The sequence below is a fragment of the Rhea americana genome, unplaced genomic scaffold (genome assembly GCF_003343005.1).
Source record: "Rhea americana isolate MKP2758 unplaced genomic scaffold, rheAme1 scaffold_30, whole genome shotgun sequence".
In the NCBI taxonomy this organism is placed as follows: domain Eukaryota; kingdom Metazoa; phylum Chordata; class Aves; order Rheiformes; family Rheidae; genus Rhea; species Rhea americana.
The window spans coordinates 1,138,840-1,164,306 of NW_028186424.1; the positions used below are offsets into that span (position 1 = coordinate 1,138,840).

At 38.4% G+C, this 25,467-nt stretch overlaps 1 protein-coding gene across 1 annotated transcript in view; it reads right to left on the reverse strand.

Moving 5' to 3' along the window:
• The window catches only part of STX18 (syntaxin 18), a 66,166-nt gene extending 44,402 nt beyond the window's left edge, over positions 1-21,764 (reverse strand). Inside the window, exon 1 of the mRNA XM_085309683.1 lies at positions 21,528-21,764. Within this exon, the coding sequence (XP_085165809.1) occupies positions 21,528-21,764 (237 nt within the window). The remainder of the gene's footprint in view (positions 1-21,527) is intronic.
• Positions 21,765-25,467: the final 3,703 nt, after the last annotated feature.

Consider the following 25,467-nt stretch of genomic DNA (forward strand, 5'->3'; position numbering starts at 1 on the left):
TATGAGTCTCAGTAAGTTTTTTTTAAATCTATTTCCTGTAATTTTAGTTATTTTCAAGTATAATTATTTTACATTTTTATGATGCCTTTGGGGTACCATTACAAATATTTTTAAGCATTTAAACTTCAGAAAATAAGTAATAGCTTCTCTTATGGAGAGGCTGTCAACCCCGTTCTGAATAAACAATCCCTTTTAAAAGCAATCTAGAGATTTATATCCCCTGTAACCATAGAAATTAATCTCGAGTTTAAACAAAATAGAGTAAAACATAATTTATTTAATGAAAATCAGAACACTGCTATTGCAAATGAAAGTTGGGTTTCTGTTTTTTTAATTCAACAGACAGCTTTGTAGGCAGTCATTAGAGTTTACTTGATGGGCTACTTCTTTCAGCTTAATCATACTCACTTAACCAATTTGAACAAAGCATTCAGATTCCTGTGTATTTTAATTTTACTCAAGATGTATCAATCAGTAAGAGAAAAGTCATTAAAAGAAGCTGAAATTAAATGCAAGAAACATTTTTAATGATATAAATAATCATGAGAAACTACTACAACATTGTGAGGCCAATACGGAGACAGCACCAACTTTTTTTTTTTTTTTTTTTTTTGAGTTTTCATATAACAAGAGCTTAGGAATGACAACAGAAGAAATAATCACAAAGTGAAAAACATTTTTATTTCAGCATAGCTCTGAAATCACAATACGGTCAAAAAAAACCAGAAACAAAATAGAGTACTCACTATGGAATAGGAGTATTCACAAGGTTGCATGAAACATTGCAGCAATCTGCAGACTCACAAAGGATGTTGAAGTTAAAATAATTAAATATTTATAGCTCAGTTAAATAAGAACTAAGGGAGCATTAGTATCTATTGTGCTTCCAATAAGTAGGAAAAACAACTGACCAGGTTCACAAGAGGCAATATAGATATACTTCAAAATATAAAATTTGAAAAAAAGAAGAAAAAAATACCATAGCCCAAAGCCTAGAAAAAATTTCATATCACAATAGATTGAAATTATTTCCTCTAGGAAGCAGTAACAGCCCAACATATCTAATAAAATTGTGAAAAATATACAATAGAAGGCAATCCTCATCAAAAGGTTTAACAGACCACTTCTGTGTCTAATTTCTGCAGATAATATGATAGTCGACTATGTGGCACTTCTAGCTAGCATATTACTTGCATATGCTAGTTTTTTCTGAGCCTACCTTAATCTCATTACTAAGAAATTGTCAGAACATATGAGAAAAAAATAATTTCTGCCTTATTTGTGACTAGAAAACTTACTATATTCTAAAACCAACTGTTCCCTATTACACAATGAATGGAGATATAAATGAAAAATAGAAAGAGAGACAATTAAGCTTTTTAAAAGCTTGAAATTTCTGAAAGCATAGTAACTGCCCATAAACTAAAGTTAACAATTCTGAAGTCATCAGAAACCCCCTTTACACTGGCTCTACTACTTTCTAGCTTTCCTTTTTTTTTTGTTTTTTTTTTTTTTAAAAAAGCAAGCTGTTTAGATACCTGCTGCTTAAAAATAAATTTCTTATAATTTAAAAAACTTTAACTTTAGAACTTTTTTCATCGTCTACGATAAAGAAAAGGTTTTCCGGAACAGCATTACTCCTTGCCTCAAGGTCCTTTTTGAAGGATGTATATAACTGAACATGAAAGGGCAACACTTACAGAAGTTTTGATTTTGAAGAGTAGTATCTTATTAACAAAACATAAAATAATGCCGTTCTCTAACCAAATGTATGACTGGTTCTTGGATGCACCTACCAATCTAGCCAGACTATAATCTGCAGTGTTACTGGTTTCCTCCAAATACTTTTGCCCACAGATCCCCTGTAGCACCTCATTTAAACAAAACTGGAACCTGGCTCTTAATTCACAGCCAGAAACCAAAGTATTACTCACAGCAGTTTTAACTTTTACTGTCAAGAAAACAAAAGGTAATGCAATGACACATTGCCAATATTTTAACAAGAGCCCCCTCCAAAATCTCGAACAGTAATGCATGTGACTTTTCCTGGCAAAGTAACTTTCTCCTGTCCCGCAGAAAAAGTAAAATTACACATTCTTCTTATCCTCCCCTTCTTCCAGCTGCACCCACAACCCAATAACCCACCCGTAACTTACCACATGCTCCTCTTATCAGCATCTCACAGGGGTTTTCATAAATCTCTCTTTATCTAGCAACACTCCTTRGCAGCAATGCCAGAAASCTGTCAGAATTACACACATTTAGGGCCTGTAGCACACTGGCCCAAGTTGATGCTTACTCTTGCAAAATCATTATTATTAGTCAGGWGTAGACGATCTGATCTGATCTGATTGGGGGGAGCTAAGCAACTGTGTAATGCAACACATGAATTATGGTTAGGATGCATTATCCTAACCAAGGTTAATATGGGTGATAAAAAGCTTCTCCCCCGCCCCTTTTCCCCCGATCTATAAGGGAACGATCTGGGAGACTCGGCCAAACTCAAAGCTCATCCTGCGCCCTGCATGGACATACAAAAGCTTGGATGTTAGACAAAGGGGAAAGAAGAGACTCAAAGTAGTGAACATTTTAAGGCCATAGAGCAAACCAGTAACACACCTCAAAATATGAAAATTCAACAGTCCACTTCTGTCTCCAAGCTAACTCACCTGTTTAACAAGATGCCACTACTTGCAAAACTGTATTCAACTAGGAAAACACCATGTCTATCTTTACAGAGCCTCTAAACTCATAGRAACTCATAATTTGTACTAGCAGGTAGCTTTTTAATGTTACGAAACCACAGGAAAAAAAAAAAACAAAAACACATGCAAAGTACAAATAAGGAGAGAAAACAGAAAAAAATCCCAAAAAAAACAAAGACAAAAAACTTGGCACAGAGGAAYACGAGGAGAAAAAAAGGGGGTTGGCTGAAATAAAAGCAAGCAACATCTGTACTAAGACATACCACAACCTTATACTGTGGTGTTGAGTCTAAGGTTTTAGTCAATAATAATTGCAAAGACACTTCCAAGAAGAAAGGGCTACATAAGCTTCTAAGTTATCTTTATGGCTACTAAAAGAGCAACACAATCTTCATTCTGAAATTACTAAGTGACTATAAATACAAACAAACAAGAAACCCCACAAGCATGCAGTCTGTTGTGAAATAACCTTAGGAAACAGGATGGCTATACACATACTCACACATATATATTGACAAATAAGTGTTTATGAGCACTCTGCAGCRGGCGCCCACTCTAGGTACTCAGCACCTAACTACACACGCTGAGGTAAGGGCATGTTAACCCACAGCCAGAGGAAAGGGATAATTCCTGACAAATCAGAAGACCTTCAGAGGAGAAGACCTACTAAAACACTGTGCTACAAAATGAATTTGTGTTTTGATTTACTTAGAGATCTGCTGGAAAAAAACGAAAAAGCAATTACTTCCCCCCCAATTTTTAAAGATATGCTTTGTGAGCAACATCAGAGTTTTTAAAAAACGGCTTGTGGCACAACCAGTATTTCAAGACTGTGTTATAGTTTTCATAGAGGCCTTACTTTCCACAACTTTATGCTAATCTACATATGATCATTGTTGCATGGTGTAGGGCAAGGAGAAACCATCAAGTAACCAGCACAATAACATGCCAACAAGCRAGTATGTACCAACTGTGCAAGAGTTTACAGGTGAGGCCATAAGATTACTGAAAGGATTTTTGTACGATTAAATGGCCATCAAGCAATTTCACCATGACTTGCCAACTTCTATGTAGTAAAGAAATCAATATTTTTCCATATCATTCTGTCACAACAACTAGATTGTCGAGGTTTTGTTACAGTTGACATATGCTTTTGGAGGAAAAAAAGTAACAAGAACAACTGGATAGAAAAATACTTGTATCTCAACAGATATGACTGTGTAGAAATGGGAGTATCTATTGTAAAGAYGGATAGTGCTTCATATACAATTTTCACTAAAAGGTAGAGTAAAATGCTATTGTATTTTGTGACATCAATGTTTTACAGTTTTTACACAAATTCTGTGGGCAGTCTTGTGTGTCAAGGACAGTGGTGATGCTATTATTTGCCAGCTTTTAATTTGGTTACAAACACCTGATTTACAGCTATCACTCCACTCCTCCATAGTTCTACTGTACATTATTGACATACATTTAATTGGTATCTCAGCATTCTGCCCATGCACAGGTATGATGCATTTAGGTGGAGAGAAAAGCAAATATAATTTACCTCTGTATCACAGATCTACCTCAATAGCAAATTTAAGATGAAAAATTTAAGTGCTATTGAAATCCAAAATAATGTGAATCAAAATTAAAAACAATAGAGCTGAACAGTAGGAGGAGAACTTAACATAAGCAGATTGGTCAAGATAAGGTATGGTAAAGGCCTGCAGAGGTATAATAATAAGAGTAGATGGAAAGACAGTTGGTGAGTTTACTGTGGCATAGAGGTGAAAAGGGGCAATAATGAAAATTGAAGGTAGGGAAGAAAAGGGAAGAATTGAAGGGACAATGGGAGAGAGATTAAAAATACACAGCAGAAGGGCACAGACCGAGATAAAAGAAGCAAGGAAAAAGCAAAAAAGTGCAAGATATATCTTGACTAAAATAAATAGTTATGTTTTCAGTGCAAATGCAGGACACGAAGAGTATCGTGCGCTTAGAAGATCTTTTAGGGCAATAAAGCAAAAATCAAATAATGGAGGGGAAGAAACGAAACTCAAAAATTGATAATGGAATTTATTAAGATGTAAAATATTTTTAAGAAGGATCAGTAAGTGAAAGTTTTAAAAATAGCCAAATAACGCTCKCTCTCAACATGTGCACATATACACACTAGCAGAGAAAAGATTCACATGACCTGAAGTCTTTAATGGCATGTTTTACTCCCCAGCTGATCAGCACTAGAATCAAAGCACCCTAAAATTATCCTTCCCCTAGGCCAGAAACACAYACTGAAATAAAACCAACGAATTTCAAATGCCTTCATCTCTAATATTATACCAATAGAAAAGCATTACAAATTTGAATGCACTACGTAGCTGCATCTTGCATAGCGATAGCATGGATATTGAAAAAGCTATGATACCAAAGCAGTTTGAAGATACCATTCATTTTTTCATTTGTCCTGAATGTTTTTCAGTCCATTTAATAATGATTCAAACACTATTTCTGCAATAAGCAACTCAAGTGTTTGTCTGACAGGACTAGAGCAGCAATAAGCATGGAACAGAAACACAGACAAAAATGATTAGAGAGAGTAAAGGCAGAGAAGGGGGAAAAATCTGAAACAAATCTTGTCTAYATTGAAAGTTATAACATGCACCTTTTTTCAATAGTGTAGCTGCACTGTATCAGCTTAGCCTAATCCTGACTATGAAGTTTTGCTAACTCTAACTTCCCACATTTAAACTGATTTAAGGAATTTGCATTTGACAAAACAAAACAAAAAAAAACCTTTAACAAAAGGCATGCAGCTTTTTATTACTTAATAGCCATTATTAATATTAATACCGTGATATATCTCTTATTATCTTATCAGAATATTGTCATTTACGCAGAAAACTACCATATACCACAGAAGAAAAGTATTAGAGAACTTCTCATGCTTATAAAATATAGAGACAAAAATACATTCAGAATAATCACATGCAATCTCTTAGGCATCTCAGTTTCACAGTTATGTAACATTTCATTCTATCATTTTTTTTCTGAAGTATTACAAGGAAAGCTAATTAAACATCAAAAGCTTGTCACATCAAGCTTATTATTCACTCGAACAGTATGTCTTATTTGCTAAATATGTCTTGACTTGGAAGTCATCCTCAGCTGCATTCTTAACTAATTGCAGCAACTGCTACACAATACTGATTACTATTATGAATCAGTAAGTTAAATTAGATGCATCAGTTATCATAGCGTTTATTTGCCAAGAGACATAATTCCAGCAAAAGCATACTGCACAACTGTATGTTAAACATACAACGTTTATTCTGCCCCTAATCACTGTTCCTCTACTGCTGCCACCGAAGAAATAGGAAATGTGCTATTTCAGCAACAGAAGTCTTATTCACTATGGTCGGTTTCTGTGCAGCTCAACAATTTTCTCTGCAAACAATACAGCCTATTGCAAGGAATGCTTTTCAAGTTAAGGTTGYATGAAAACTGTCCTATAAGGAATCAGGAGGTCATGTTGGCAATATTACTGTATATAAAGTGAATTATAATTAAAGTGAATAAAGTGAGCGTATTTCTCAAAGACAGATATATTATAGTATGTTCGTATATTTTGGGGGATTGTGTATATACACACACATACACACACACACATACCTCTCATAGCTATGTATGTATTTTTTGACAAACATATGGGACTGAACAGATAGTTCTTTTGCTTCGATTGAAATAAATAAATAAATAAATTAGCCGAAAATGTATTTTCACCAGTTTCTAATCAGTGTCAACTACTGGCAAAATTACAACCTGGTAGGTTTGGGGTTCATTTTTCTAAAGAGCAAAAGCCACCACCACCGTTTTTTTCTTTTTTTTTTACTTAGGCATCAAATATATTGATGTGAGCACAAACTATAAATTATATAATTTTGTTCAGACTCTTTCATAATTTGATTGCAGTGATATTAAAGCTAAAGAATCAAAATAGCTGATTAACCAAGTTTTTGTTATATTTAAAATGCTTTATCCAATAAACTCTTAGGACTTGGTGTCATCTATTAACTTCTCTGAGCTAAAAATGTAGCRGTAAACACTAGGTCAAGAAGCAAGAACTTAATGATCTGGCAACTAGGTAGCAAAATAAATCCTTTAAGAACTATCAAAATAAACTAAAAATAAAATTAGATATAAATTCAAGTTTTAGACTGTGGTCAATTGAGGTCTAGACAAAACCCTATGTTTGTTCACTGCCTAGTCTCCAGTCTGCTCCAAGTTTGAAAAGGTAATTGAACTCAGTCTATAATTACTGGATTAGATACAGATGGGCTCTGTACATTTCAGGGGAGGAAAGGGCTGTTTTGCTTCATTTTATGATTGCCTGTAAGGTCAAACTTTTCAAAATGTACTTTCATCTGTTAAATGGTTTCTCAAATTCCCAGGGGGATATCTTCAATAACTGATGTTTTAAGCAATTTGGGTCTATCAGATCCAGTCTTTGAATGTAATAAGCTGTCCATTTTCTAGAATTATAAATGTGCATGTAGGTTAATTGCTACAACTCTTACATATTTTCAAAAAGACACTTTTTTGAAAAACTGCAAGTTTTATCCAAGTTTATTATACATAAATATTCTTAGAATTGTTTTGTTTTAGGTGAAGAATATCTTTGAAAGTATGAATAAATAACTCAAATTCGTAATATTTATATTATTAGTTAATAATTAATAATATTATAGCATTATTTAATTTAATAATAGTAAATTACTCACAATTCTGTCCCACTTGTCAGAAACGTATGAGAACTCTCTCTTAGGAATCAATTCATTAATGTATGAATAGTCCCAATGATTTCAATTCACTTTTTTTTACAAATCTAAAAGTGAAGCATGCACCTGCATGGGAAAACGCGGAAGAGTTTCGAGGAGATAGGCGATGGAAGGCAGCCAGCGAAGGAGCRTCAACAGGGCATGCTGACCCACAGCCACGGTCCTCCGGCCGGGCTCCTGCCAGGGTGGCRCCACACCTGGGCTTTGAAYTGAGATTAGCCMTGAACTCAGTATGTGTACTGCRCATGTGTACAGTACATGAAAACCTCCTTAGTGCTCCCCACAGCGTTCCTCACCCCGGACCGACGCTCAGTAGTGCCTTGGATTCCCCCATGCCTTTACTGCCTTGATCGGGACACTTCCCGGGACCCCCCTGCTTAGACACAGAGGCAGTCGACCACAGTGTGCCTTGTGTCTGTGCATCTGTCCTTGTCAGGGTCCAGGCAGTGTCCCTGCCTCAACTKTATAGCACCTGACTTAAAAGAAAGACCTAGAAAAAGAACTTTAGAAGCCTCCTGGTAGTATCTTTTTGGAGCCTTTATCCTCACTCTTGCTCACAAGAYAAAATGTGGAATAAACAATGAACATTAAACTTTTAATCTACTAAGAATTTTTTGTGAAATCTTGTCTTCAGTCRAATCAACCATAACTTTGCAACCTATTTCAGGGCAACCAGGACTTCATCCCACATCTTCTCCTACCTCTTTGAATGTCTTGCTCAGTTTAAGTGCTCAGCAAAGATGACCTAGCTCCGCTCTCAGTTAGARACTCTCAGAGCTACTGGAATAGCAGTTTAAAGCAGAAAGCGTACTGTTCAATCAGAAGACGGTTCAGAATCAGAATAACAGTTCAGCTCATAGCCTCAAAAGACACAGGAAACATTTATTATTATTATTATTATTCCAAACAACTTGCTATTCAGAAGGTTGAATTCGAACAAGAGTATCTTTGTGAAAAGATAAATCTGTTTCATCAATGACAATACCTCACTGGGAACATCCTCAGTCAAACTGCCATCTTTGTAGGATTAGACACCCATAGAGCTGTTCCATCAGATTTAGAATTTAAGCACTGGTGATGAGGATAATAACAAATATGTTAATGTAATCCCCCTCTGTCTCCAAGTTTGCAAATGAAAACAGCTTAAAAGCGTGACAGTTCATCTCATATAATTTCACATGATTAGCATTTTGTTTGTTACATTTCAAAGTCTTCCCAGTAAGGGCCAAGTCCTGAAGTCAGGGCCAATTACCATAAAAGTTCTCGCAGAAAGATGCTTCATAATGTAAAAACATAGTTATTCATATATGTGCACTGACAGAAGATTTTGCCTATCACCAGAAGACTGTATGGAATTCTCACTACAACTTACAAGCCTCATTGAATAAAGAAAATTTATTGCTATATTTTAAAAATTGATACAAATCAACTTGTTCAAAATAGTTCAATCCATAAAATGCCTGCAAAAGAATGATAATGATTTTGGGGGGTAATAATTGCTCTTTTTTTAAGCACAAAAATGTCAGTAACAATCACTTCTAGCCAAATCAAAAGTTCGTCCTTGTAGTAAACTAGTGACTCTTGTTAGCATCAAAAACAAGCAGGCAAATATACTCAAAAGTTATATTCCATGTAATATTTGTATTATATTCCTTCCTGTGTCTGTAATGGAGGCTTTTACATGTATTTCTTCATATTTAGGAAAATGTTCAGGATTACAATTTATCTATAGTACACTATAGTTCTATATATAGTACTTAATATATGAAGACAGTCTCTTATTTTAAGAGCTATATTAAAAGGGCCATGTTTCACTCGTTCATTTTAAGTTAAAAAAAAAAAAAGCCTGTTAAAAATTATATGTTTTATTTTACCCACTAAAGAAAATTATACTAAGTATTTCAAGTGTATTGTGTGAATCCACAAATCACTCCAAAACTACTGTAGTTTTCTAGGACAGGGACAATAAATTGCCAAACAATGCTAAAGTCATAGTTTGACCATGCATTCTGTACGCCATAACACAGAAATATGCAAGTATGATATTTATGCTAGGCCAAATTTTAGTCAAACTGACTAACTCCTCAATACTTTTTTCTTTTTTCCTTCCCTTCCCATAATCTCTCTTAGATGCACTTTCCTATATTTTCTGTATACTCTTTTACATATGATGGCTATATTCAAAACACAGAATACAGCACCTGAGTTCTCCTAAGGTGAGAATCATCTTCCCATCTAAACTCTAATGAGTTTCACAGTGAGCTAAAAATCTTAGGAAGTGGAAACAATATCATTCAGAGAAATAAAGTGTATTCTTACAAGCCAGTCTCACTTACTTTATGGCATATTATGGTCTTTACGCAAATTAGAAAGCATGTAGAACAAGGAAAGCAGATATCCAATACATTTGAAATTTTGTTCGTACATGAAGTACAGCAATGAGGGGAGATTACTTAATCACTTAACACCTCACATAAGTTAATGCTTCCTTGATTCTTTTAAAAACAAATTCCTTTAATCATCTTTACACATCCATATAGCCTCTGAAATTTGTGAAGAATAAATAAATCAGAAGGAAAAAACATACAAAAAGATGTTGCTTATTTCGTAATAAGATTATTATCTACTACAGAAGTTAAGTGCCGTATTAAATTCAATATGGCTATTTTGTTTTAGAAATATTTCAACACAATGTTTCCCCTAAGTTCATTTATTATTAAAAATAAAGAGAGAATATTCATACATTCATATAGTCTAACGTCAGACTGATCAGAGTAATAGGTCACCAGAGCAGTAGTCAATGATTTGGAAAACCAGTATCCAACTCTTTGCTTTTCTACAGAGTAGTGTCCCACATGTGAAAAGGAATTCCTAAGCCATCCCTAAGCATTAACTCCTGCATTACTTGTAGAATTGAATACTTTCAGAATATTTGCATTTGACCTTGAGATTTCAAGCGATGAAGAATCTACCAAATCAAGGGTCAATTAAATCATACCACAACAAATTCACACTTTTTTCAGCACTGTCTTGTTTTTGTTTTTCTATAAAAATCCACGGATAGTCAGAGATTTTCTCTTGTGATCATCCCCCCTAGCTAAACAGAATGAGCTTATAGTTCTCACCACAAAGATGAATTTCCAGACTTCATATCATTTTTGTAGCTCTTTGAAAAAAATATCAGAGATTTTAAAAAGGTTGGCATTGGTTCTGGTCATCCTACCCATGACCAGAACCAATAAATTCCCTTCTCATACATGCATAAGTAATACGAAGCCCAAGAATCTTCACATATATATAATAAATTTTTTATATCGTTGAATTAGCTGTGCTTCAGTTTAAATCTAGATAAAGAAATGCTTTCCTTTGAATAATAGAACAGAAAATACAGTATGCATCACACTATCCAACTGAATTGACCTGAATATATATATATATATATACATATATATATGGATATAACAAAGACAACTGAAGAAAGGAGAGTTTTAAATTAATCAAAAATTTGTAGCTGTTATTTGAAAACTGGTATACAACTAAGTTCTGAAAGAAGACTATCTCAAGAACACGCACATCTGTTTAATATTACAAGCCAACTGTCAACATCCTAAGTGAAGTTTTAATTTAATATTTTTTCTTTCTTGATGTTTTACCTTTAATCAATGCCTCGTGAGAGTATCAACTTTCTATAAGAAACTGTTAAATATAAAGAAATGTTATTGTAGCATGTTTATAAAATCATAGTTCGAGAACTTTTTATTTTTCTAAAGCCTGACCACAACTTAATTATCTGCAGGACATTCCAAGCTCACAATTGCAAGCTCCAGTTCCCAAGCAATTTTAAACAGTATCTACTGTACAGGACATAGGGCATTGCAAATACCGCAACACAGTAATGTTTCCAAAAGTCAGCATTAGAGCCTTTAGACATGGTTTTTATTTTCAATAAATATTTGTTTCCCCACTAATCATTAAATGGTTTTCATCACCATTACATGTTTGTCTTTCACATATCAGCTTGCTATTATGGTTTATTTTTAATATAAGTGAATTAGTTACATAAAAGACAGATAAAACATATAACATCCCGTACGTTATAACAAAGTTTCATAAGGCTCAGCAGTATATTCCTCTGCAGCTCACACTGTTTTGTTTCTTCTTCAGGAAAGAGCAAGAGTAAAGGCATGAAAAAAAATTGCTAAGCAGGAGTTAATGTTGGGGGAAAAATGACAACATTCTTTTCGGAATTTTTGGCTGAGGTAAAGTTTGAATTTCCTTAAAAAAGAAAACTATCAAAAAGCCAGGAATTTCAAAAACGTTTCTGCTTTGTAAGACCACCCACGCCACCTGAAAAAAAGAAAAATACTAAATCCATGATGCAGTTGTTTACATTTTATATGTGCTACCTGAAAACTGCAGATGATACAATACTATCAGAACTGCTCAGAAATATTTCAAGAGTGTGTTTTTCCTGACCAAAATACCAACGTCTTGTAGAACACCTTTCTTTCAACAAGTTCCTGAGAAACTCCCATTCCTCCTGTCCCTCTGATCAGCTCTCCTCTCCTCCGGAGACTGTCCAAGGACTCCCAGGTCCTCGCAGCTCCGTGCCACGAGCTGCCACGAAGCCAGATACGTGGGCGCTCACAGCACGCATGGTGCTCTGCCATAAAAACAGGCTTCTCAGCTCTAAGCCCCACTATTACATGCACAGAAGTCACAAGAAGTCCAGCATTAGATTATTTCTTATTTTCTAAAATAGGATATCATTCAATTTCTCCTGTACTAAATATCTGAAGACTTAAAAATTTTTCAAAGACTTTGCCATAAAAAGAAGTTAGAGGACACATTCAAATTCTAATTAGAATACTACTCTAGATTAGAATTCTGGTAATCATATTAGAATTTCATTTTTAGCAAGTCACAAACAAGATCCTTTCTCTTATTTTCAATCACTGACCAACACATCCTTCAGCCTTCTGGATTTCCTTACAGAACCACTATTGCCTTCACTGGAAAGCTGTCTGTCTGATGCACAGTCCAGCAAAGCAGGAAGCAATGGTCAGCTACATTCTGTACTACAGAAATGAAATATTCCATTGAAAATCAGTGAGATTACGTCCACATTCAAAACAGTTTAAAAGTCAACCAAAAAGGAAATACTTGGTGGAAAATGTCAAGCAAGTAATCTATTAATAACAGGAAAGGGAAGGCAGGTGGAAAATGAATTAGATTTAACTGCATCCATTAAAAAAAAAAAAAAAAGTACAAGATAGTATCTGCAAAAATGGATCAGGTTTAAATTTGAGCAGATCCAGTATGTCCATATTTCTATATTGCTCTCGCTGCCCTCTGTCAAGGGGAAAGAAGGACAAAAAGGGACAACATGGACACCACAAAGTTGCCATCTGACAGCTATAAAGTGTCATTTTTGACAGACAGAAAGCTCTGCCACACCACCCTGAAGCTATTGAAAATTTAYGTTTTCAATAAAGTATCCATAACTTAGAATTCTATGCAATTACATTAAACTGTAATATTTTAGACATTAAAGAACATTTTCCCCAAATTGTTGCCAATAATTCCTACCCCCAACTTTCACCCTTTAATTGCTTTAACTGCTGAAGCTATCATTCCAGGCTTTAATACTCTCCAGCCTGAAGAATATTTTCAATTATTAATGGTCTGAAGTTTCTAAGGCAGAACATACAATTACATGACCCTTTTATTGAAAATTTACATCCTTTCAGCTATGATGAAATACCTAAATCATTAATCCACCCATTATCAAAAACGACAAGGAAGCAGCTCAGCATTACAGCAGTAACTCATCTTGATGACCAAAAACCAGTCCAAATTAGCACCAAAAATACAACAGCCTCAGTACTACTTGTTGAAAGCAACGCTTGTCACCAATTTTTACATGCAGTCTGAAATGGTTTAAGCTTTGAAACACTCACTACTTAAGATTAAGAAAGCTTAAACACCTTTCTTTTGCTGATGACAAAAGTATAAACCATAGATAGTATCCTAAATTACAGTATCTGCCCATTTTGTTAATATTTTAATGCATCACAGAGTTCAAAAAAGTTAACCTCTGGTGGCTCAGAAATTATGTTAGCTAACTGTCATAGAGGGGAAAACTCCAATCCAAGTCTGGATTTAGCAGATACAAACAGAATTTGTATTCTTCAGACATCCTAAATAAAAACCATCATCCTTCTCTACTTAATGTAACAAGCAGGATACACTGTGCACACAGAAAAATGACAACTGCAGTACATTAGGAAAAGTCACAGCAAGTTCTTCTGTGTGCTACTATCCACTAAATTTGTCCCATTTAGAAGAGRAGGAGGAGGGGAATGAGAACCTTAAAATTACTAACTTCCAGGGAAATGTGCCCTCGCTGTGTCCTCAYTGTTAGTATATAGAAAAAAATATTGAAGTCACCTCTCTATGGAACCGCACTGGTATTCTTTTGGGTCTGCTTAAATTTAAATTTACTTCTGTCCCAAGCACAAGATCATAGTTTAAAAAATAAATAAATAAAGAGCCTGAGACTTCCAGCAACATTAGTGTATGTCAAAATTACAAGCTCTGTGTTCCACAAACTCACAAAGTTTGATAAAGAACTCAGAGAAGCAGTAAAAAGGTAACTGCATCAATTAAATTTACTAACCTACCAGTACTGTTTCATTCTTGCTCCTCCTTCTTCCATATCCCTTCCTGCTTTCTCTATTTTAGATGTATTCTATCATTCTCTATATTTTTCTTTTTTCCACTCTTCTTTTTGCATTTATATTTATATCCTCGCGTGTTACATTGTCTCTTTGTCAATCTGTTCTATTTTCTTCATACTCAGCCTGCTCCTTTTCTGTTGTCTTTGTCACCTTTCTGCTGTATCGTTTCAGCATTTCAGATCCCCAAGAACTTGCCACCCTGCCCCATCCCTCCTTTTCCTTCTTCGGATGTCATGCAAGTGCATCAGATGTTTGAGAAAAGGAGGAGGCCACATACGATAAACTTCAGATTTCTTCTACTTCCATATGCACTGCAAATGTCTGTTGAACTCCTCCTTACCTGCGACAAGAGGCGAAATCAGCAGCTCACAGGAGGCATCAACCTAACTGACAACTACAGGCTGGAAAAAGTTTATAGCAGCTCCACGTAGTACCAGTTCCTCCAACAACGGCATGTCAGGGGAGAACTGCTGCAGCCACCCAGGCCCCGTCAGGGGGCGAGGAGAGGGCGAAGGCAATGGAGCTCCTGCCCTCCAAACGCAAACCGCAGCCTCAGAATACTTCTGGACTCCTCAGCACTGCATGAGGTCCAGCCAGTCAAAATAACAAAAATAMTGTGCAACTAAGGAAAATTGTCTCCCAAGCTGGCTTTCAATCCTGTCATTCARTCTATTCCAAAAATAATTCCCATGGAGTTAAGAATTTATTTAAAACAAACAACTGAGGGGTTAGAGGGGAGAGCTGAATTTGTACAGACATTTCAGAAGTTCCCAGAGCTTTGGAGGGTTCATTACTCCTTCTCCAAGGCCAACCTATATCCTCACCACTGTTACCGATGTAAGTTTTGCTAAAACCAGAAGCATCACGTGGTGAACATTAGTGACTTGGCATTTAATCCCATAGCATTATACAAGGTTAGCTTTCCATTCCTCTCCAAAAAAAAAAAAAAAAAAAAAAAAAAAAAAAAAAAAAAAAAAAAAAAAAAAAAAAAAAAAAACCACTCTGCGATTTCCTTACTCTGCTTTTTATTGTTCTCCTCTCCTAATTAAAATTATCAACTTACTTCTTTTCTATATCTCCAGCTAAATTTCTTCTCCGGGATGAATGAAGTGAGAGGTAAAAACAGTAACTGTTCATAACACAAAATTAACATTAACCATGATTTGCAAAGGGAAAGAGATAAATCTGAAATATTAGAAAACACTACACCATATCTTCCCATTTGAAAAAAAACAATTCAGAATAATACACCCTACTCACAAATAGAGCAGGGGGAAACGTGTATGCATGTAAATGAAGCACATAAATGCAGTAAACTTTGAGAATAAAAAGTGACTGCTCATAATTGTATGAGGGGGAAATCGGAATTAGGTCTAATGACCTCAGAAATGGGCCAAGTTTACTGGAACTTACCTTTCATTAAAAGTTAAATGAACTGAAAAGTCACTGCCTGTCCAAAATTTGGCATAGTCGTTAATTTCTAATAAAGACTATGATTGCCTATACCAAGAGCACTATATATCTCCCTTGCATCCAAATATTGTCTTACGAGAGTTGTTCTTATGTAATCATTAGAGTTAAAAATACCATATAAGCTAACATTAGCAAATTAGTTTAGAATTATTTAATCTGCTTGAGTACCAAAAAAAATTGAAGCACCCTTTTTTAACCATCTTTGGTCATTTCCCTCACAGCACTGTTCAGTATCACCCATTCAACCACAACAGAAGCAATTCACTGCACGACCTTGCAGTCTTTGACCGGCAGGCTTTGTTCTGCCTTGTACTCCAGCGTTACTACTTTCAGACATGGAAGTTTTCAGGATTGGGTCCCATTCAGATCTAGTCTAGATATGGCAAATGTAAGTCCCATCCTATAATCAGCTCACTTTATTAACATTTTTATTTTTAACTGAAAAATACACTGCAGAAGTTAATTGGAAGTTGATAATGTTTTCTGATAAATACTGATGTGTTATTAAACACGCCTATGTAATCGAAAAATTCTGAGCAATTACATGCAGGTAACCAATACTGAGATTTTGGTTCCCCTGGCAAGAGAACACAGTAGTTCTGAGTTTCACTTGGCAATCTCCTTCTCAAACATAAATTGAAATTAAATATTGACATAGCTGGAGCTGTCTACAAACATTTGTGTGTGTTATTTGCTGTTTCAGGCTAGCTGACACTAGATTTTCTCCTCTGTTTTTAGTATTTTGGATATTTCTCAGCCTTTTAAAAAACTTGGATGTAATTTGATTCGTTCTACAACCACTAACCTGAAACTGACTCAGAACAGACGTTGTAATAATTAATTTCATATTCCAATAAAATGTTTAATACTTAGCATAAGTATTTTCAAATATCTTTTACTTTTAGAACAGTGTGCAAGCACTAACTGCCCCTCGCCACGATCCTGCGATATGAAACGGATGGCGTTACTACCTGCATCAACGGACCGGGTAGCAGAGGTGGAACACTGAAGCTTCCTGCTTACCACTGTAGCTGCTATACCCAAAGTTAAGCAGTGGAAAAGCGTACAGGCAATCTGCAAGCCAACTCTTTCTTATGATACTAAAATGATATTAAGCATGAGGAATTCTTTGTTTGAAATTTAGATTTAATTAGCTAATGTTTTCTAAACTTTTGATTGGTAAATCTCTAGAAATTTTCCAGTGAAAGTGCAGACTGTTTTTGTATCTATGTCTTACACTGGCTGCTGATTATATATTCTGACCAAATACACTACATTATTACTGTGTCTAAATTTCGTTCATCATTTCTCTTTAAATAATTCAAGATAGTCCAAAAGGAATCAGAAAGAACCTGTGTTTAAAGCTATTCACTTTTAGTAGTGCTACATCAATAACTATCACGCTATTCAATCATGCTATTCAAGGCAGTCCAACACCGCCAGTTTGAGGGATCAGTGACCAGTTTTGGGATTCCCCAGTCTTCTAGCCTGTATTAATGCAGTAATAACGGTAAATACTTAGCCACTGCAAATATCACATACAAGACATCAGACCTACCTCCTCCTTCTCCTACAATGATACTGAAAATACTAGACTGCAAAACGTACATGGGGAAAACCCATGTTTGGAACTGTGCTCCATCAGTGGTCTATCTCGTCTAATAGGAACGCTTCTAATAGCAATGCTCTTTTGAATTATCCTTTGGGCTGAATTCAAACAATGAGACGCCAGCTGGACTTCTGCAGATACAAAAAGGCTGTTTTACTCAGGGCAAATCAAAAAAGAAAAAAAAAAGCCACCTCTACAAAGGACAATCAGAACCTATCGGTAGCCACAGCAATATACTGTGAAAGTCAGGTGGCCTTGTAATTAAAATCTGTGGTCAGAATTCATATTCAATGTCATTTGTTGTGGCTTTCGCAAGAACTAGGAGGCAAGTCATATAGAATTGTAGAATCAGTAAGGTTGGAAGGGACCTCTGGAGATCATCTAGTCCAACCCCCCTGCTCAGCAGGGTCACCTAGAGCATGGTAGACAGGGTTGCATCCAGGTGGGCCTTGATGATCTCCAGAGACGGAGACTCCACAGCCTCTCTGGGCAACCTGGTCCAGTGCTCTGTCACTCTCACAGGGAAGAAATTCCTCCTCATGTTCAGCTGAACTTCCTATGCTTCAATTTCTGCCCATTGCCTCTTGTCCTGTCACACGGGACAACTGAAAAGAGTTTGTCCCCATCCCCTTGACACCCTCCCTTCAGGTACTTGTACACATTGATAAGATCCCCCCTCAGAGAGGCCCAGCTCTCGCAGCCATTCCTCACGGGGCAGACGCTCCAGCCCTTTGATCATCCTCGTAGCCCTATGCTGGACTCTCTCCAGTAGCTCCATGTCTCTCTTGTACTGGGGAGCCCAGAACAGGACACAGTACTCAAGATGAGGCCTCCCCAGGGCTGAGGAGAGGGGCAGGATCACCTCCCTTGATCTGCTGGCAACACTCTTCCTAATGCACCCCAGGAGACCATTGGCCTTCCTGGCCACAAGGGCACGTTTCTGGCTCATGGTCAACTTGTCATCCACCAGCACTCCCAGGTCCTTCCCTGCAGAGCTGCTCTCCAGAAGGTCAGCCCCCAGCCTGTACTGGTGCCTAGGGTTATTCTTCCCAAAGGGTAGGACTCTGCACTTGCCCTTGTTGAACCTCAGGAGGTTCCTCTCCRCCCAACTCTCCAGCCTTTCCAGGTCTCTCTGAATGGTAGCACAGCCCTCTGGTGTGTCAGCCACTCCTCCTAGCTTGGTATCATCAGCAAACTTGCTGAGGAGGCACTCCATCCCCTCATCCAGGTCACTGATGAAGAAGCTGAACAGGATGGGACCCAGTACTGAGCCCTGGGGGATGCCACTAGCCACAGGCCTCCAACTGGACTCCACGCCACTGATGACGAGCCTCTGAGCTCTGCCTTTCAGCCAGTTCTCAATCCACCTCACTCTCCACTCGTCTCACCCACATTTCCTGAGCTTATCTAGAAGGCTGTTACAGGAGACAGTGTCAAAAGCCTTGCTGAAGTCAGGGTACACAACATCCACTGCTCTCCCCTCATCTACCCAGCCAGTCATTCCATTAGAGAAGGCTATCCGATTGGTTAAGCAGGATTTCCCCTTGGTGAATCCATGCTGGCTACTCCTGATCACCTTCTTTGCCACCATATGTCTGGAGATGACATCCAGAATGAGCTGTTCCATCACCTTTCCAGGGATRGAGGTGAGGCTGACCGGCCTATAGTTGCCTGGGTCCTCCTTCTTGCCCTTCTTGAAGACTGGAGTGACACTGGCTTTCTTCCAGTCCTTAGGCACCTCTCCAGATCTCCAGGACCTTTCAAAGATGATGGAGAGGGGCCTGGCAACAACATCTGCCAACTCCCTCAGTACCTGTGGGTGCATCCCATCTGGGCCCATGGATTTGTGGATGTCTAGCCTGCCCAGAGGTCTTTAATCCTTTCCTCCTCAACCAAAGGAAAGTCTTCCCTTCTCCAGACTTTCTCCCTCACGTCCAGGCTGCAGGATTCCTGGGGGCTGCCCTGAGCAGTGAAGACAGAAGCAAAGGCGGCATTCAGTAATTCTGCCTTCTCTGTATCCCTTGTCGCCAGGGCCCCCGCCCCATTCAGTAGTGGGCCCACATCTTCCCGAGTCCTCCTCTTGTTGCTGATGTATTTGAAGAAGCCCTTCCTGTTGTCCTTGACATCCCTTGCCAGACTCAGTTCCAGCTGGGCCTTAGCCTTCCTCACAGCATCGCTGCATACTCTGACTGCATTCCTGTAATTCTCCCAAGCAGCCTGTCCCCTCTTCCACAGTCTGTGTATTTTCTTCTTCTGTCTGAATTTGGCCAAGAGCTCCTTGCTCACCCATGCAGGTCTCCTGCCTCTTTTGCTGCATTTCTTATCACAGGGATGCACCGCTCTAGAGCTTGGAGGAAGTGATGTCTGAATACTAGCCAGCTCTCACAGACCCCCCCCCTTCCTTCTAGGGCCTTAATCCATGCAATTCTGCCAATTAGGTCCCTGAAGAGGCCAAAGTCCGCTCTCCTGAAGTCCAGGGTTGCAATCCTGCTTGTTGCCTTAGTTCTTTCCTGCAGGATCCTGAACTCCACCATCTCGTGGTCACTGCAGCCAAGGCTGCCCCCAACCTTCACATCTCTAACCAGTCCCTCTCTGTCAGTAAGGACAAGGTCCAGCAGGACACCCTTCCTCGTAGGCTCCTCCACCGCTTGTGACAAGAGGTTATCATTGATGCATTGCTGGAGCCTCCTGGACTGTTTGTGCCTTGCTGTGTTGTCCCTCCAGCAGATGTCAGGGTGGTTGAAGTTCCCGGTGAGAACCAGGGCCTGTGATCGTGAGGCTACCTCCAGCTGTCTATAGAAGGCCTCATCAACTTTCTCTTCCTGGTCAGGTAGCCTGTAGTAGACACTCACAACAGTGTCCCCCATGCTAGCCTGCCCTTTGATCTTTACCCATAAGCTCTCAACTGCCTCCTCCTCCCCCCCCCCCAGCAGAGCTCGATACATTCCAGTTGCTCTCTCACCTAAAGAGCAACTCCACCGCCTCTCCTTCCTGGGCTGTCTCTCCTACAAAGCACATAGCCATCCATGACAGCATTCCAGTCATGCGAGCTATCCCACCATGTCTCCGTGATTGCAATGAGATCATGGCCCTGTGACTGCACACAGATCTCCAACTCCTCCTGTTTGTTCCCCATGCTGCGTGYGTTGGTATACRTRCATTTTAAAGAGGTGGTCATGCCTGCAGGTTTCCCAGGAAGGGTGTACGGGGGTCCCCCATAGCCATGTCCTGAACGCACATCCGCAGCTGCATGCAGCCGTTGGAGGCCTCCCAGCACAACCTGTGTTTTGTTGTCTACCCTGTCTCTATGACACCCCCCTCCTACCTATTTTAAAGCCTCTTTACTAGCCCTCTGTACTAGGCTGGCCAACCTGTTTGCAAAGGCAAATGTGCCCCGYTTGGTGAGGTGAATCCCATCTCTCCCCACCAGTTGTTGGTCTTCAGATCGTGTTCCATGGTCATAGAATCCAAAACCCTGTTGCCAACACCAGCAGCGTAGCCAGTTGTTGATTTGGGAAATCTTCCTGCTCCTCCTCCCATGCCTCCCCCTTATCAGCAGGACTGATGAGAAGACCACCTGGGCTCCCAGACCCTTGACCGCCATGTCCAAGGCCTTGAAATCTTCTTTGATTGTCTCTAGTTTGTTCTCTGTATTGTTAGCACCCACGTGAAAGAGCAGCAGAGGGTAGTAGTCTGATGAGCGGACAAGCCTTGGTAGCCTTTCAGACACATCTCGTATCCTTGCCCCCGGCAGGCAGCAAGCCTCTCTGGAGGAGGGCTCAGGTCGGCAGATAGGCACCTCTGTCCCCCTCAGCATAGAATCAYCTACTACAACCACTCGTCACCTCTTCCAAGTGGTCATGCAAGGCACAGGGTCAGACAGCCCAGTTGCTTTCCTTGAGGCCAGGTCTGGGTTCTCCTCATCCTGAAGTGCACTAAACCTGTTCTTCAACTGTAACTCCAGGTCTCCAGGGGGATTAGGGGCCTTTCTTCTTTTTGTTCGAGAAGCAACTAGCTTCCAGCCTTCTTCAACAGTGYTGTGCTGAACTATTTCACTCTTCATAGAGTCCTCAAGCAACTCTGCTGCTGCAGGGGATTGGGACTCCAGGAGCAGTACAGTCTCTGAGAAAGTCTTGTCTATCTCCTGCTCACTTTCTCGTGTGTTTCATAGTCTACTGACTTCATCCTGCAACTCTTTGACTTGACAACACAAATTGTCAGCAACAGAACACCTCTTGCAGGAGGGCTGACCATCAGTCCACATCTTCTGGAGAGGCTCTAGGCACTCCCTGCAGGCTGAGACCTGTAGGGCAGCATCTGCTGCAAGAGGCTCTGCCTGGGTTGATGCTTCCGACACAGCTGAAGCAGCAATTCCCACAGCCACTGGCAAATACGCTTTACGGTGAGTTACAACCATGTTAGCAAGAGTGGGCACTACTAGTGCTGGAAAAAGAAAGATGTCCTCTTGCACCTAACTGTGCTCCTCCTGTGCGAACTGCTGTGTCTGTTCGCTGGGAGCTGCACTCCAGACCTTGCTCTTAAATAGACCTCTCCCTACTACCGACTCACAGGGTACTTGATCCACCCTAAATAAGGGCTACCTGTGTCAAAAGCCCMAACTCCCTCTATTCAGGGGCARGGGAGACTGCTCGTTAGCAGTAGCTACACCCAGCTACAGTGGGTGATTAGTACCGGGGCTTCTTCCAGGAGAGCTTAAGGCTTCCTGCAGTTGCCCTTGCCCAGCTCCTCTTRCCTGTTAGCAGAGTCACTCTCCAGTCCCTTCGTTCCACAAGGGTCAGCAGACCAGTGTCCAACATGGGCCCCAGAAGTTCAAGGCAGAGCTGAGACAAAGCTGCACAAACCGCTGCGTCTGTTCGCTGCCATGTGTTTTTTTTTCCTCCTCATTAAATACTTGTACAGAGCAGCCAAACATATTCTTGATGTGAATATTGCTCTATCATACCAATTCTTTTTTAATCCGTTAATCATCCCATAGAATCCATACACAGAAGTTATATGAATAGCAGATGTAGCCTCATGAATCTGGCATCCTTATGTGTTCAACAGCTTCAAACATGTATGTTTGATCATTCTGAAATTTTGCATTTAAAGGCCTAGAAACATTTAACTTTCACTTTTTCCTTTCTCACAGACATATTTTCATATATACCTGGTATTACTTTTGAAGAATTTATGCTCTAGCACATCTTTTTTTTAACTTTTCATAAAACCTTAAGCAAGAAGTACCTTCTTAATCTCCCTTGCCAAACAGTGAGCTTCATTCACAGTTGTAAACAAGCCTATCATGAAATTCTGTTTGACCATTAATTTGTCTTTATTTATGTTAATAGGCTGTATCAGCCCATATTCCATTTTTGTAAAGCATATAGAAGTCAGCCATGTTAAATTAAAAAAAAAATAAATGTTATCGTTCTTTTAGTATTTTCAACTGTATTTGACAGATCTTCCTAACAGCTCATACTTGCCATAAAAAGTAACAGGAAAGGCTTAAATAATACGATTTCCTAAGATTGTCTTAAGACACAAGTTCAAGTCCCAAATATTTTCAAAATTGACAATCTTTTAAAATATCCAAAATGGCAGGTTTAAGACTACAGTAAAGCAGTAAACAAGTGTTACGTAAATTAGTCCTTTGTTCCATCTGAACTGTCTGTATTTGTTGCTAAACATTTAATTCAAGCCCAATCATTTTAAGTACTTTTGCTCTAACCCTCACAGCTCTTCAGTCACTTAGCAAGTAACTCAGTTTTATCTCAGATCTGATACCATACCAGGTAATCAAGTATGATGATTTTATTATGTAAAAGTATGATGAGAAACAAACTTTAGTGTCCTCACATAATGCATTTTAAATAACTGTGCCACAGTAAAAGTAGTGACAAAAAGACATTTGCTGCTTTCATGTTAGTTAACCAACAAGTACTAACACATTCATAACAAATTCTAAGAGCCTTCTATAAATTACAAGTATTGGGAACTCCATTATATTTATCATAGCTTTCCTGTAGGGAATCCCATAGCATTTTTACCATGGTCCTAGGCAATATCTAAATGGCAAATAAAAGAGATTCCAAAAAACTTACATTACATATACAGCTTTATTCATTGTTCATCATACACAAGACAGATCAATATTTGATGAATTCAGCTAATGGATAAAAAAGCAGTGACAGGGTAATGTGAGACGCAAAGAAAAATACTTTGAAAAGTTGGTGGCCATAGCACAGTCTTTTTTGGTTTTGAAGAGCACCCATATGCAAACTGGTCAGTTTTGTCATAGCTTAATGACACCATTAGCAATAGCAGTCTCCAAACTAACATTTTTTACACTGTCTCTAGGTGACTTCATATCCTTGTGATATCAAGTTGGTCTCAAACATATAAACCTTTATTAAGTTGCCCCCAACTGCAGGAAGGCAGTATATCTGAGTATAAAACCATTAACCCTTTCAAATTGCAAATTAATTCAGGGTTTCTGTGAGTAACACAGCATACCAAAAGTATGTAAGATGTAGCCTTCCCATCTGCACACAAGTTTTCTACACAATAGTCATTCAAGTCAAAGCTCTTATGTTCCACATTCTTCATGCTTAGTTCAATTCATCTATATATATATATATATATATATATATATACACACACACTCACTAAGTCTGACAACATAAAACAGGACTTTATAACTTTCCCAGGTGCAGTGAAATGTTACCATAAAGACAGAAGTCCACTGGGCAGACACAGAGCTATCTTAAGAAAGATGCAAAACTGAGAAACAAAATTCCACAGAAAATAAGAAACTACTACAACTTTGCCAGCTTCTGTTTCGATCTGCCTTCTTAAACATCAATTAGAGCCTGAGTCAAGCAAAAAAAGGAAAAAATAAATAAATAAATAAACATTCTATCAATCCTCAGGCTCTACCAAAACCCATACTCTTTGGGGAAAAACATGGAGAAAGAAAACATGCTATATATGATAAAGATAGCTTCATCATTTCTGACAGGTGCTCAAGTATATTAATAATGAGATACAACACCTTCATGGAACAGGCTAAATAAAACGTTCTGACCTTACAGGCAGGCGGCTGCTTTCAGCAGGGCTGTGCACCTTGTCACCCCAGCTAGAGCTGAAGTAGCATCACCAGAGCTGGCTGGTGTTCTTGCAGCTTGCTGCTGCACAGGTGTCTCTGCCATGCAAAACTCTACCCAGAATATAACATAAAAAGAGTATGTCTGTGTGTTGACTTTGCATAAGTATTTCAACATTTCCATATTTGAGTGTCAGAGATCTTCAATTATTACTGAACGAAATGTAGCATTGTAGAAGTTCTGACCAGGTATAAATTACTCATGGTTTCTCTTGTTACTCTGTGTGGATTCTGACCATCATCTTTTGAGAGAAGTTTTAAAGACAACAGTAGTTAAAATAACAGTTTGATATGTTCTTCAGGTTAAAAAAAAATGTATGTAGACAGAGAAGGATTTGCTGGATTTTTTGATTGTTTTAAAAATAGAAACATATGAAAAAATTTGTATACAAAGACTACACTTGCAAGTTAAATTGCTTAGTCTTGGCAGAAGCAGGTAAACGTTTAACAGCAAGGCTACAACAAAATACTTGAAAGAGAATTTCACACATATATAATCAAGTCAAATTGTATTTTGCTGTAGGAAGCAAACAAAATTATCATTAATTTTACTACAAAGTCTACCCTTTAACTGCAGTTTGTATGTTTTGTTTCCCCATTAGAATCGGACCTTAGAGAAGGCCCGAAAACTGTTATAAATCCTCCTGTGGTCTGGAAGAGATGGATGCTCCTGCCACAAACAGGATGAGATGCTCCTGTCACAAACAGGAGCAGAGAGAGAGACCAGGCCCAATGTATTTCACTCACTCATCACGTCCAAATATGCTCAGCAACAGATGTTTAGCCTTCTCTTTTTCTTCAAGTCACTGTTYATGTGTATACCATCACTTAAACCCATTCTTCCTCTTTCCCTCAAAAAAAGATAGTTCAGCTTATCCACTGTGGCATTAACTGTTTACTTCACCCTAACAAGCTGTTATAACAAGCTGTTATATATACACAACACCGTTGTAAT